Source organism: Geotrypetes seraphini, chromosome 3 (genome assembly GCF_902459505.1).
Source record: "Geotrypetes seraphini chromosome 3, aGeoSer1.1, whole genome shotgun sequence".
Lineage (NCBI taxonomy): Eukaryota > Metazoa > Chordata > Amphibia > Gymnophiona > Dermophiidae > Geotrypetes > Geotrypetes seraphini.
In genome coordinates this window covers 294,603,206-294,618,328 of record NC_047086.1, presented here as the reverse complement: position 1 = coordinate 294,618,328, position 15,123 = coordinate 294,603,206, and the positions used below count along the sequence as shown (strand labels likewise).

The window sequence follows — 15,123 nt, the reverse complement described above, 5'->3', positions numbered from 1 at the left end:
TGTGTATGTTTATGGGTCAATAAAATCAAATCAAATTGTAATTCCATTTATTCGGGTTTGCCTAATTGTGTCTTGCGCACATTGCAGTTAGCATAAAATGCCGCTGCATGCCTTATTGAACATACTTCGAAATTCGATCACATCATTCCGATACTTCAAGAACTTCATTGGCTACCTGTTGGTACATGGAACAAATTTAAGGTTCTTTGCATGATATTTAAGGTTCTTCACTATAACTGCCCTTCAAGTGTCCGCTCTAACATTTGCAGTGGCATCGTCCCTCCCATGAGCTTTGGTCCTCAGATAGTTTGAAACTAGAAATTCTGTCACTATCCGCCGTAAGGTTTATAGGGAACCGTAAATCTATGTTTTCTGTGCAGGGCCCAGAGCTTTGGAATGCCTTCTTACCTTTGGCATTGTGCCAATCGAACATGCTCTGGCAGTTTAGAAAGGGGGTGAAAACTGTTTTATTTGAGAGCTTTTTTAGTGCTAGACATGTGACTATGTGAACTAGAGCCACTTGTTCATTGCTTTCTGTTTTGTATTTGTCTGTACTGTTTTTTTTTTTTAATTAATTTGTATGTGTTTATTGTATCCTGCTTAGATTTGTGCATAGGTGGGGTATAAATAATTCTAAATAAATAAACATGTGGCAGAGGGAGGCTAGTTCAGGCAGTGGATATGCATTGCTTCTGCTGCCCGCAAAGGTGCTGATGTAGAACGAGGAGAGAAAGGGATTCAGAAAGGAGGATGTTGCCAGACTATGAGCAGGGGGCACAGGACAGGGAGAGAGGGAGTGAAAGCAACCACTATTGTCCCGTCCCAGCGAGTCTTTTCCTGACCCTGCCCCATTCCTGCAAGCTCTGTCCTCATCTGCACAAGCCTTAAAACACTTTATAATCATAAGCGTTTGAGGCTTGTTTGGTTAAGGCAGAGCTTACAGGAATGGGCAGGGACAGCGGCAAAACTAACGGGGATAGGATAGGGAAATTAAGTTCTTGCGGGGATGTGAGCAAATTTGTCCCAGTATCATTCTCTAGTACTTAGCTGCTAGGAACCTAGGCTTAGGCCTAAATGAGGGTGCCTAAGTCAAACCATACCTCAAATCTGAGCAGAATCCACCCCTAGCCATGTTTACATGCTGGTAGGCTCCTTGGTGTAGACGCCTACCTCAAAGCAGTAGACACATACCGAGTTTAGCCCCTACTAGTTAAGTTTAGCCCCTACTAGTTAGTTAAGACGTATGAGGAGAGCCTGGAAGCCCTGAATATGTATACCCTAGAGGAAAGGAGAGACAGGGGAGATATGATTCAGACGTTCAAATACTTGAAGGGTATTAACGTAAAACAAAATCTTTTCCAGAGAAAGGAAAATGGTAAAACCAGAGGACATAATTTGAGGTTGAGGGGTGGTAGATTCAGGGGCAATGTTAGGAAATTCTACTTTACGGAGAGGGTAGTGGATGCCAGGAATGCGCTCCCGAGAGAGGTGGTGGAGAGTAAAACTGTGACTGAGTTCAAAGAAGCATGGGATGAACACAGAAGATTTAGAATCAGAAAATAATATTAAAGATTGAACTAGGCCAGTTACTGGGCAGACTTGCACGGTCTGTGTCTGTGTATGGCCGTTTGGTAGAGGATGGGCAGGGGAGGGCTTCAATGGCTGGGAGGGTGTAGATGGGCTGGAGTAAGTCTTAACAGAGATTTTGGCAGTTAGAACCCAAGCACAGTACCGGGTAAAGCTTTGGATTCTTGCCCAGAAATAGCTAAGAAGAAAAATTTAAAAATAAAAAATAAAAAAAAAAATTTAAATTGAATCAGGTTGGGCAGACTGGATGGACCATTCGGGTCTTTATCTGCCGTCATCTACTATCTACTATTCATTTTTTAAATTGCTTTTATTGGTGCTTTCAATTATCAGCTCCGATTAAGCCAATTAAAAAAATTAAGTTAGGTGTCTATATGTGCTTTGATACGATAATAGATTTGTATATAAGGCTTATAGGTCAAAAATACTTAATAGAAGAATATATGCTGTAACACCATTGGGGGTAGGATATAGTATAAAACCCATAGCACATCACATATTAAATAGACCCGATGACGATAGGGGGCATAAAGCCAGTTGCTATGAAGATATATTGAGCTTCTGGTGGCACCTCTGAGGGCCTGAAGACTTTATTGCACAAGCACTTGTGGTATAGAAGGTATCGAGGGGAGGTTTTATACTATATCCTACCCCCAACGTTGATACGATAATAGGGCACATATTCCATAAGGAAAGTAAAGGCCTACTTTCTTTTTCAGGATACTAGGTAAAATATATGTGAATAATTTAAGTTCAAGTGCTTGTGCCAGTCAGAGAACTGGTGTAAATGTTAACATCTAAATCGCTGAAACATGTGTTTAAATTACTTTCACTTTTGCAGCCACTGAATTCTATGCTCGATGTGAGGCAGCAATTAAACTAGTGGATATTTTCAGACATTAAAGGAGAGATTTTACTGGATTTGGCACATACACAGACCCCCTGATGCAGGTGCCAGGTCACTGTTATTTGTCCTTTGATATTAGAATAAACTATTGCAACTACAGTGGACTCCAGACTCTTTTGTTCCTCTCCTTGGTCATCGTTGCTTTTTTTATATGATAATTTATGTGTAACTGTACACCCTGCCCCACATTCTGCCCAAACTCCAACAATATATTCACCCACTGTCAAAGTGTAAACCATTGCATTTAGATTTTTTTAATGGAATCGTGCATATCCAGAATAATGTCATTACTTAAGTGCATTTAAGATACTGTTCTGGCCGTTTATATGAGTACTTGTGGGGAAATTCTATAAAGGGCACCTAACTTAATTGGCAAAATACCCTTAGCAGGCTCAATAATTGGAAAAAGAAATTATTTGCGCAATAGGTGCCTATCCGATTCTATAAAAGATAGGTGCCTACCGCATGGCACTTAGAGGCACCTAACGCCTAAGGTGGCATTTTTATGGGTGGAGCATGACTTTAGCGCCGTTAAGCACGATTCTCCACAACCTTAGGCACCTGAAACGTAGGCCTTTATAAACCTCGCCTACATTTCAGGCATCTAAGTTTTTACATAGTTTCCGCTAGCCGCAATTCTGTCAATGGCGCCTAAGTGTGATTGACATGCAGCTGATGCCTATTTTTTAGGTGATGATCAATTTAGACACCACTTATAGAATCACTATATAAAATTTCTCCCTTAAAGCTGGGTCTACACCACACCTACAAAATGGCGAGCCAGTATAGATAGTGTTTATGCAGCATCTTTGGCAGGCTGAGCACCAGGACAGACTCGATACTATTAGTAGTTGCTCAGTTGGGCCAGTTTCAGTATACTGTATACTTGGGATCTAGCTAGGTACTTGGGACCTAGGTTAGCCGAAGGACAGTGCAAGGCCAGCCGAAGGGAGACAGTAGGAGCTGTGCCTAGTCCTGAGCACATGGTAGCAGAGTTCTGAGCACATGGCAGAACAGTGAGCGGAGAGTGTGCTAGCAGGAAGAAGCAGAGAGAGGAGCAGAGAAGGCGGTGCTAGCAGGGGAAGAGGCGAGAGCTAACTCCGCCCACCCCTGACATCACCAGCCAAACTCCCCCCATAAAAGGGGACGAGCCAACAGCAGAGAGTTCACAGTGCAAGGCCAGCCGAAGGGAGACTGTAGGAGCTGTGCCTAGTCCTGAGCACATGGTAGCAGAGTTCTGAGCACATGGCAGAACAGTGAGCGGAGAGTGTGCTAGCAGGAAGAAGCAGAGAGAGGAGCAGAGAAGGCGGTGCTAGCAGGGGAAGAGGCGAGAGCTAACTCTGCCCACCCCTGACATCACCAGCCAAACTCCCCCCATTAAAGGGAACGAGCCAACAGCAGAGAGTTCACAGTGCAAGGCCAGCCGAAGGGAGACAGTAGGAGCTGTGCCTAGTCCTGAGCACATGGTAGCAGAGTTCTGAGCACATGGCAGAACAGTGAGCGGAAAGTGTGCTAGCAGGAAGAAGCAGAGAGAGGAGCAGAGAAGGCGGTGCTAGCAGGGGAAGAGGCGAGAGCTAACTCCGCCCACCCTTGACATCACCAGCCAAACTCCCCCCATAAAAGGGGACGAGCCAATGGTGCGCAGCCATTCGGCGCGCGGCGAAGGCGAGCGGCAAAGGCGCTCGCCTTAGCGAGAGCGCCTTTGCGAACAGCCTTACGAAGAGCCAAACTACATAAGACAACGATACCTTAGGGCAACAAGCGGACCTCTCAAACACACTATCCCTTCACCCTAATCGTACAGGCTCTCATACTAACTCACAGACAGCAACCCTCTCAGACATCTCAAACTCTCAGTCTCTCAGACACCCTTATCTTTCAAGCACTAGATACCCCAATCTTCCAACTCTCAGACACCCTAACTTTCAAAATCTCACACCTGCTCACAGACAGATTTTTCTAATTTTCCTAATTCTCTTCCTTACTGACAGGCAGACCTCAATTACAACTCAGCAATGGCAGGGAGGACAAGAAGCGCGAAGTCTACAATCAAGACCAGTATTCCAGTCGCTATGGGGATCCAGGAAGCGACCACGGACTGCGTGCAGGAGGAGGAAGACCCAGGACGGTGGACAGAGGTCTCTGTGCAGACCGAGACCATCCCCCAGCGCTACACTAGTCTCTACACAGACAGAGGAGGCTGCGCAGCTGGATGGAGATCTCTTGCAGGAACTAAGGAGCCTCAGGGAGGAGGTGATATGCCTGAGAAGCATCCGAGAGGACGAGGCCTACATCGACGGAGTCGTCCAGGAGCTGTCCCAAATCACCGAACAGGCCCATGACAAGTCCATCCTCGAGACACCCAAATTATCAGCTTTGAAACCAACAATTGGGATACAGGAAATGGTTAGCGGCACTGACTCCTGGCAGCTGGTGACCTCCTCCACGGGCAAACATAGGAGACCCCCCCCCTTTTTCAATCTCTTCATCTTCTCCTTCTTCTTACAAACAGGGCAGCTATACATCAACCCCTCAACTCGCCCTGCGGAACAGATTCCAGATTCTTCAGGAAGGAACTGCCGATGAGGAACAGGAGCAGGAACAGGAGCAGGCCCAACACACAGCTCCATCTCCAGGGACAACTGACCGGCTCCCCCCAAAGAAGCGCAGAGTAATAGTCATCGGGGATTCCATGCTGAGGGGCACCGAGGGACCAATTTGCAGACCGGATATGCAATCTAGGGAGGTCTGCTGTCTGCCTGGAGCCAGGATACGAGATGTCACCACCAGTCTGGATAGACTACTCACGCCCCGAGACCACTTTCCTATGCTTCTTGTCCACATAGGAACCAACGACACTGCCAGGAACACACCGGAGACCATCACCAGAGACTTTGGAGCACTGGGTGAGAGGCTGAAGCGGACAGGAGCGCAGGTGGTTTTCTCATCGATCCTCCCAGTTAGAGGCAAGGGAAGAGCCAGAGATGAACGTATCCTGAGGACGAACGAGTGGCTACAGGGATGGTGCCGGGATATGAACTTCGGATTCCTAAACCATGGGAAAGCGCTACAAGGACTTCAGGGACCAGACGGACTCCATCTGACCAGTAGGGGTAAGAACGTCTTCGGACACCGACTAGCCCGCCTGCTTCACAGGGCTTTAAACTAGGTAAGTCGGGGGAGGGTACCCATTCACATATTAGTGCAGAAAGGAATTATCCTGATGAGGTGAGTCGAAACTCCGCTTCCATGTCCAAGGTAAGTACCCACATTGCAAACAGTTCTTTGGGAGTCACACTGACTCGGGTAGGATACGCCTCACAGGGACTTAGCAAACACAAGATATGGAGGGCCATGTATGTCAATGCACACAGTTTAGGTAACAAAATTCTAGAATTGGAGGCTGAAATAAGGAATGCCGACCTAGATGTGGTGGCAATATCTGAAACTTGGTTCACAGACTCACATGGGTGGGATATGGCTATACCGGGCTACAATCTACTTCGTCAGGACAGAGAGGGCAGGTTAGGAGGGGGGGTAGCTCTATACATTAAAGAGGACATCAAAACCACCAGGATCACAGATGTCAAGTACACCGGGGAGTCCCTCTGGGTAAACCTGGCAAGAGGCAGAGAAAAATGCCTGTATCTAGGTGTGGTACACAGACCCCCAAGACAACTGGAAGACATGGACACAGAATTAATTGAAGACATAGAGAATATCACTCTACGAGGAGAAGCTGTACTGCTAGGGGACTTCAATATGCCTGATGCAGACTGGAACTCATTTTCAGCGACAACCAGCGGTAGCAGGAGGCTCTTAACCTCCATAAAGGGAGCACGTCTCAAACAAATGGTAACGGAGCCCACTAGGGCCCAGGCGATCCTCGACCTGGTACTCACCAACGGGGAAAGCGTCTCAGAGGTCTCAGTAGGAGATACGCTAGCCTCCAGCGACCACAACATAGTATGGTTCAACCTTAGGAAAGGCTTCCCTAGATCAAACACGAAAACAAAGGTACTCAATTTCCAGGGCACAGACTTCGCACACATGGGAGATTTCGTCCATCAGATGCTGCAGGACCAAGCGGAGACCGATGATGTAGAAGCTAAGTGATTAACACTGAAATCAACCATACATGAAGAAACTAGCCGCTTCATAAAATCAGTAAATAAACGACAAAGAAACAATAAACCCCAATGGTTCACCACGGAGATCTCGCACCTCATTAAGGAGAAGAAAAAAGTGTTTCTCTCCTACAAGCGCACGGAGAAAAGAGAGGCAAAAGTAGAATATAGGACCAGGTCTACAGCGGTCAAAATGGCAGTTAGGGAGGCAAAACTTCGAGTGGAAGAAATTCTGGCAAAAAACATTAAAAAGGGGGACAAATCCTTCTTCAGGTATATTAGTGACAGAAAAAGGAACACAGGCAGGATAGTACGCCTTAGAAGACCGGACGAAAGTTACGTGGAAGCAGATTCCGATAAAGCCGAACTACTGAATGAATATTTCTGCTCAGTCTTCACCTGTGAGGCACCGGGACACGGTCCGCAGTTGAAGGCAACACAAAGCACAGAAGACCCGTTTCAGAATTTTGAGTTCACACCAGGTGAAGTTTACAGTGAACTGGCAAGACTCAAGGTGAACAAAGCCATGGGACCAGACAATTTGCACCCAAGAGTGCTCAGAGAATTGAGCGATGTCCTGACGAAACCGTTGGCTGAGCTATTCAATCTCTCCCTAAGTAAGGGGAAAGTTCCCCTGGACTGGAAATTAGCTAATGTCGTTCCTCTGCATAAAAAGGGTTGCAGGGCAGAGGCTGCGAATTATAGACCGGTGAGTCTCACATCAATAGTGTGCAAATTCATGGAAACACTAATTAAAAGCAAATTGGACACGATCTTGAATGAAGGGAATCTTCGGGATCCCAGTCAGCATGGATTCACCAAGGGTAGGTCCTGCCAATCCAATCTCATCAGCTTCTTTGACTGGGTAACAAGAAAGTTGGACTTGGGAGAGTCTTTGGACGTCGTGTACCTGGACTTCAGTAAAGCTTTAGACAGTGTCCCACACCGCAGGCTGCTAAGCAAGATGGAATCGATGGGGTTAGGAGAGACACTAACTGCATGGGTCAATGATTGGCTGAGTGGCAGACTTCAGAGGGTGGTGGTTAATGGTACCCTCTCTAAAACATCGGAGGTGACCAGTGGAGTGCCGCAGGGCTCGGTCCTGGGTCCACTCCTTTTCAACATATTCATAGGGGATCTGACTCAAGGGCTTCAAGGTAAAATAACACTATTCGCCGATGACGCCAAACTATGTAATATAGTAAGTGAATGCAGTTTACAGAATTATATGGCGCAGGACCTGCTTACATTGGAAAGTTGGTCCTCAACCTGGCAGCTAGGCTTCAATGCTAAGAAATGTAAGGTCATGCACCTCGGAAGCGGAAATCCATGCAGGACGTACTTCTTGAACGGAGAAACTTTAACTAGGACTTCAGCAGAACGAGATTTAGGAGTAATCATCAGTGCAGACATGAAAACTGTCAATCAAGTGGAGAAGGCTTCATCTAAGGCAAGGCAGATATTGGGTTGTATCAATAGAAGTTTTGTCAGCCGAAAGCCTGAAGTCATAATGCCATTGTACAGGGCCATGGTGAGACCTCATCTGGAGTACTGTGTGCAATTCTGGAGGCCACATTACAGTAAAGATGTGCGCAGAATTGAATTGGTTCAACGGACGGCCACCAGGATGATCTCGGGGCTCAAGGGTCTCTCGTACGAAGAGAGACTGAACAAATTGCAGCTTTACACTCTTGAGGAACGTAGGGAGAGGGGAGACATGATCAAAACATTTAAGTAACTCACGGGACGTGTCGAAGTGGAAGATGATATTTTCTTTCTCAAGGGACCCTCGGCCACAAGAAGGCACCCGCTCAAACTCAGGGGCGGAAAATTTCATGGCGACACCAGAAAGTATTTCTTCACAGAGAGAGTGGTTGATCATTGGAACAAGCTTCCAGTGCAGGTGATCGAGGCAGACAGCGTGCCAGACTTTAAGAATAAATGGGATACCCATGTGGGATCCCTACGGGGGTCAAGATAAGGAAATTGGGTCATTAGGGCATAGACAGGGGGTGGGTAAGCAGAGTGGGCAGACTTGATGGGCTGTAGCCCTTTTCTGCCGTCATCTTCTATGTTTCTATGTTTCTATGATACTGAGCTTGATGAACCTTCAGTCTGTCCCAGTAGGGCAATTCTTATGTTCTTAGTCGGGAATTACCTAGGCTCCACTCAATGACTGGAGACAGTGGTGTATTAAGGGGGAGCAGAGGGGGCAGGGAGGGTGGACTGCCCTGGGTGCCATCTTGGTGGCACCTCTCCGCTCCCCTCTGCCTCCACACAACATCTTTCCTGCCCTGCCTCCCCCCTCCCCCCACGGTACCTCTTTAAACCTTTGCCAGTGCGAGCAACTACTCTGGCCTGCAGCTTGTACCAGCCTGGCTCCCTTTGAAATCACTTCCGGATTACAGGGCCAGGAAGTGTTGTCAGAGGGGATGCCAACACAGCAGCAGGCCAGAGAAACTGCTCACATTGGTGAATATTTAAAGAGGTACAGCAGGGGTGTCCAACCTTTTGGCTTCCCTGGGCCGCATTGGCCGAAACATTTTTTTCTGGAGGCCACAGAAATGCGCAAACGCTGCAGCAAGACAGAGGAGGGAGCCAGCAAAACAGGGGGCAGCAGAGGAAAACATTGCATTGCCCTCGACCGGGGCCGCACAAAATACTTCACAGGGCCGCAGGTTGGACACCCCTGAGGTACAGGGATGGGAAGGGAGGGCACAAGTTGGCAGGGAGTGCTGAAGGAGCAGGGGGGGCACGGAAGAAGCAGGGGAGCAGAGCGTGGGGGGCCCCACTACCCAGGTACATTCTACCATCACTATGCCACTGACCAGAGGACTTCACTATATCGCATAAGCACCACCCCTACTACGAGGAAGGCCTGTAGATGGTGTACTGTAGGAGAGACTATTTCTTGTAAGGCTTTTTTTATGATTATTAAGAGCTTGATGTCTGTATGATGGCTGTTTATCTTATCCTGAATATTTTAGAAAACAAGTCCAATTTAGACTAAGAATCAGGCTGTGAATTAAAATAGAGAACAATTTAGTAAATGGGCAGAGATTACTGCTCAAGAAAGTCATTCTATATCAGAGATAGAGCTTCGACCAGCGGACCCAAAGTTACATCATGAGCATTCTCTTTCTTTTTAGCATGCCAGTGGGAGTGGTACATGATACTGAACAGAAAGCCCTTAGAAACTTCAACAGAATTGCTACATTGAGTGGGAATTTTTGTGCCAGATAATTTGGCGAGTTGAATTGAGTCCCTGAAGCAGTAGATGAAATGGGGCACCTCGGACTCCGCCAGTTTCTTCCTACTACACTGTCTACCCAAACTTGTCTCAAAGCCCACCAAACACTCCTGACTAGTCACCCACCCACCAATCCTCACATTACCCTTTTGTCCACCAATCAAACTACATACTTCCTCAGAGTTGTCTTCCTAATTCTTTGCATGTTTTGGGTGGGAATAGGAAGGGCTAAAATATGGACAGCCATCTCCAATTTCAGAAGGGAACATCTATGTCCAAAAAGATGGACACTGGTATTTATACCTGGTACCCAGCAAATCCACATTACAGAAAAGTACTCTGAGTAGTGCTCCACTGGAAGCATTAAGGGAAATCACCCTCTTGATCCCTCAGTGGTTGCTATTCTCCCTCCCCAACCGATATGAAACTGGCAGGGGATATTGGACTCTGTGACAGCTTCAGGAACTATGGAAGTTCATGATAACAAAACCTTTTTATTTTAATCAATCTCTTATACACCACCAGCAAGTCATCAAAGCAGTGTACATACAAATATAGATGGAATTTTTCTGTTCTTGAAGGGTTCACTACCTTTTACAAAACCGCACAAGAGGTTTTTAGTGCTCTGTGCTGCTCCGACATTCATATGAACTCTATGATTGTTGAAGCAACGGAGAGCATTCAGCACGTCAGCTGGTGCTAAAAACCTGTTACGCGGTTTTGTAAAGGGGGGGGTTGTACTGGCGGTAATACCAAAGCCAATTTGCTCAAAGCCACAAGGAACCGTAGTGAGATTTGAACTGGAGTCCCCTGGTTGTCAGACAGCTGCTCTAACCAGTAGGTTACTTCTCCACATGAACATCTATGTGACATTTCTATAACATGGATACTCCTATGCAGCCACAATAATATCCATGGCCCTCCCAGGTGTTTTCTTTTGAATGGTGGGGAAGGCGGGGGGGGGGGGGGAACTTTGCTGAGGAAGTGGAGATGGTTATGGAGTTTGGATTGGGTTGTAGTCAATACTTCCTCTAAGGATTGGCTGGGTGTGTGCAAATGTTTTCTCATGTGAGCGACAAGTTCTAAAAACCAACAATTTTCCAGATTTTCAAGTAGTTTTATGAGCGAACATGTAAAATCTGTGAGTGACGCTCCTAGAACGTATGAGTGTTTGTTCACGTGCTCAGCTAAGAGGGAACGCAGGCTGTGGTTCATATTGGTGGTAATATCTGAGGCAGTAGGGGAGGATGGTCACAGATTTGGTTTCTGTAGAAGGAGCAGTAGGTAAAAGGGGGGTGTTAGACTTGGATACGGCCAGGAAAAAAGGGAAAAACCCCCACAAAAGGGAGATTTGGGATACAGAGAATGAGTTCTATCTACTTGAAAAGGAAAAATATGCTCATAAATTCTCTTCTCAAATTAATCCAAGAAAAAGTACAGGCACACATTTTAACCTGCTCTTTGGACACGCTGAATTTTCCTAGGCGCCCCAATATTCAGTGCTGTTTAACTGACCAGGAATTATTTATGCATCCTCACCTAGTAACTCATACAAAGAGTTTAGAATAGACTTCCAGGCCTGTCCAGCTTCCTTCCCAGCTACGTCGGCAAAGTGAGCGGCACTGCTGTACACATGAAGACGGTCAATACATTCGAGGACAAGGTTGATCATACCCTGGAAAGAAAATACTCAATAAGCAGTATCTTGGAAGTAATATTCCTTAACAGTACTTGGTGAGTAATACCAGCAAGAGCCAGCATCACCTGCACTGGTGACATAGGCCAAATAATTTCACATAATCTCCCAGAGTTCATATATGGAAACCAAATTTGCACATCCATGATGCGCATACAATTAAATTGAGTAACAAGTCTCTACTGTCAATAACTGAATGCTAACAACCAGTTATAGTTAACTGACACTCAGGGCTCCTTTTACGAAGGTGCGCTAGCATTTTTAGCGCATGCACTGGATTAGCGCACACTAGTCGAAAAACTACCGCCTGCTCAAGAGGAGGCAGTAGCAGCTATTCTGCGCATTAAGGCCCTAACGCGCCATCGTAAAAGGAGCCCTCAGTATTTGCATGTGCGTCTGGCTGTACACGATTCTGTAAGGCACAGTGCCTTACTCTACTAGCAAAAAAGAAAGGAGATCGACACCTCTGCAGAGATGAAAGACAAGAGCAGAAAGGGCCAGGTCTTCAAACTTTAATAGCAACCAGAAGTACAATTATTGAGTCAATCAATCAGTCATAAAAATATCATGAGTCCTGAGGCTTTTTCCTCCCTCCCTCTTTTTTTAGCTCTGTTTAGCCAGTTCAGTTGCTTGGGAACCAATATCCACAATCTAGAAATATATGAATGCTTATACTACTCTTTAAATTTTTATTGTATACATATTATTATCATATATACTTTTCACCAGTTTGTCTTTGCTTAATAGAAGAATTTATTATCAGTGTGTGTCTCTAAAAATTATACAGATATTAGGTCATTCCAATTCTTAAAAATTCAGATACCTGATATTCAAAAGCATTTATTCAGAGAGTGGCAGTAATTAATTTAGATAAGGGCCCTAGCTTTGCATTTTCAGTGCCACTATACAGACAGTGCCTCTGAAAATTCTTATTCGATCATATTCAAACTGCAGGAGGTCACTGGTGATTTCCCATGGTCCACAACGATACCAGAAATTCAATGCTGGCACCATATCCGGACACTGGCAATGAATTTACGGTCTATTTTTGGCTAATCGAGACATAGCTGTCTGTGCCAATATTTAGCGATTTAGCTGGCAAAGTCTCAATGGCCAAAGATATAACATTCTTTTAGGTGGTTTTCTTTGGCCTCCAAACTTACCAAGCTGGCCTTCGAGGTTAGTGCTCCGGCTCTCACAGGAATTCTATGGGTGTTGGAGCATTTACCGCACCGGCCTGCACTAAAAACCTAACGCAGCGATATAAGGGAAGGGTCGCCAGCAAGTCGCTGAATTTTGGTGGTGGCCAGGATATTCAGCGCGAGATAGCCAGCTATCCCCCAGTGAATATCAGCAGATAGCTGGCTATGTGCTATTTAGATGGCCGGGAGCCATCCCCAGCCATCTAAATAGCGCTGAATATCAGGCCCTAAGACTAAGTGGAGTGTAGCAGAATGTGGGCATTCCGCATAACATTATGAAGAGCAGCATCTGTAAGGGTCAGTGTAAAATAAAAGACTGAAGAGAAACAGGGGCTGTAAAAGGCATAGGAACACCTGTAGATGTTCAGAGAGCCTGACAAAAGCTTCTTTGAACAATGAGAGAACTGCACAAGGGAGCTGTCCAGAATGTGTAACCACATACTGTCCCTGCACATTTCCTATTTGTTGATGAATACAGTATTGTTTCTCTCAACTTAAATTTGATTCATTAGATGTAGTCAAGACTGTTAGCATAGCTGGAGTTAAATGGGCTTATACAAGTTCCTGGAAGAAAAGTTCTTAAAAACATTAGCCATGTGAAGTCTTCGGAAAACCACCATTTATCACAATCCCAAAATATATAGGTGATATTTACTAATCTAATCAGGATATTTTGATCACACTTTTCTAGGACTAGTTCAAGGTGATTCACAAGACAAGAGGCCCAAGAAGCAGCATGGGGAAACAGTTAGAAACATAGAAACATAGAAAATGACGGCAGAAAAGGGCCACGGCCCATCTAGTCTGCCCACACTTGTGACCCACCATAGTGCCAAAATTCCGGGAACAAATGGAACGGAAACGAAGATCGGCATCTACTACCGATCCTCAGGGCAGCCGAAGAAAGTGATGGAAAAATGACGGACAATATTAAACACAATTGCAAGGGAGGCAATGCAGTTATCATAGTTGACTTCAATTATCCGGGGATAGAATGGAACCTAGGCAGTAGGGAGACCAAGTTCATGGATGCTGTAGGCGATTGCTTTCTGGAACAACTTGTCAAGGAAAATACAAGAGGAAAGGCAATTCTGGACTTAATTCTAAATGGACTACGAGGAACAACACAAGGTGTAGAAGTAGAAGGGACTCTGGGAAGCAGTAATCACAATATGATCCCCTACAACCTGGACACAGGAGCAAAACATCAATCTAGAACGACGGTCATGGCACTGAACTTCCGAAAAGGGAATTATGAAGGGATGAGACTCATGGTGGGGAAGAAGATTAAGAAGAGGATAAGCACTGTAAAAGCACTAGAGCAAGCATGGTCCCTTTTTAAGGACACAGTCACCGAGGCGCAAAATCTATATATACCGCCTATCAACAAGGGATCCAAGAGGAAAAAGAACAAGGATCTGGCGTGGCTCACTGTAGCGGAGAAGGAAGTGATCAGAGACAATAAGATTTTGTTTAAGGAATGGAAAAGGTCAAAAACGGATGAAAACTGGAAAAAGCACAAAACATCATCAAAGCAGGTACCATAGAGCGGTAAGAGGGACCAAAAGAGACTACGAGGAGAAAATAGCCAAGGAGGCAAAAAACTTCAAGCTTTTCTTTTGATATATTAAAGGGAAACAACCCGCGAAGGAAGTGTTGGGACTGTTGGATGACCATGGAATAAAGGGAGTGCTAAAGGAGGACAAAGCCATCGCCGGAAAACTGAACACATTTTTTTGCGTCTGTATTTACCAAAGAGGATATACACAACATACCAGAAGCTGACAGGCTATACGCAGGAAACAAAGAGGGGAAACTGACAGGGTTGATGGTCAGTCTAAAAGAAATAAGCAGGCAGATTGATATGCTTAAAAATGATAAATCGCAGGGACCGGATGGCATCCATCTGAGGGTAATCAAGGAACCTAAAGGGACTATAGCTGAACTGCTTCAACTAATAGTCAATCTGTCAATCAAATCAGGAAGGATTCCAGAAGATGGAAAGTGGCGAATGTTATGCCGATCTTAAAGAAAGGTTTGAGGGAAGATCAAGGAAACTACATACCGGTGAGTCTGAGTGCGGTACTGGGAAAGATGTTAGAGGTGCTGATAAAGGACAGCATCATTGATCACCTTGATGGACACAATCCGATGAGGACCAGCCAGCACAGCTTCAGCAAAGGAAGATCTTGCTTGACAAACTTGCTGCACTTCTTCGAGGGATATAACAGGCAGATAGACAAGGGTGACCCGGTCGACATTGTACATCTGGATTTTCAGAAGGCGTTCAACAAGGTCCTGCATGCCATGGAATCGAGGGTGAAATACTCCTCCTCTAATCTCCCTGCCAGCTA

The 15,123-nt window shown here is 45.6% G+C and overlaps 1 protein-coding gene across 1 annotated transcript in view; it reads right to left on the bottom strand.

Annotated features, from left to right (window-relative positions):
• The window catches only part of RYR2 (ryanodine receptor 2), a 1,389,277-nt gene that overhangs the window by 798,521 nt on the left and 575,633 nt on the right, over window positions 1-15,123 (bottom strand). Inside the window, 1 exon segment of the mRNA XM_033937646.1 lies at window positions 11,411-11,546. Within this exon segment, the coding sequence (XP_033793537.1) occupies window positions 11,411-11,546 (136 nt within the window).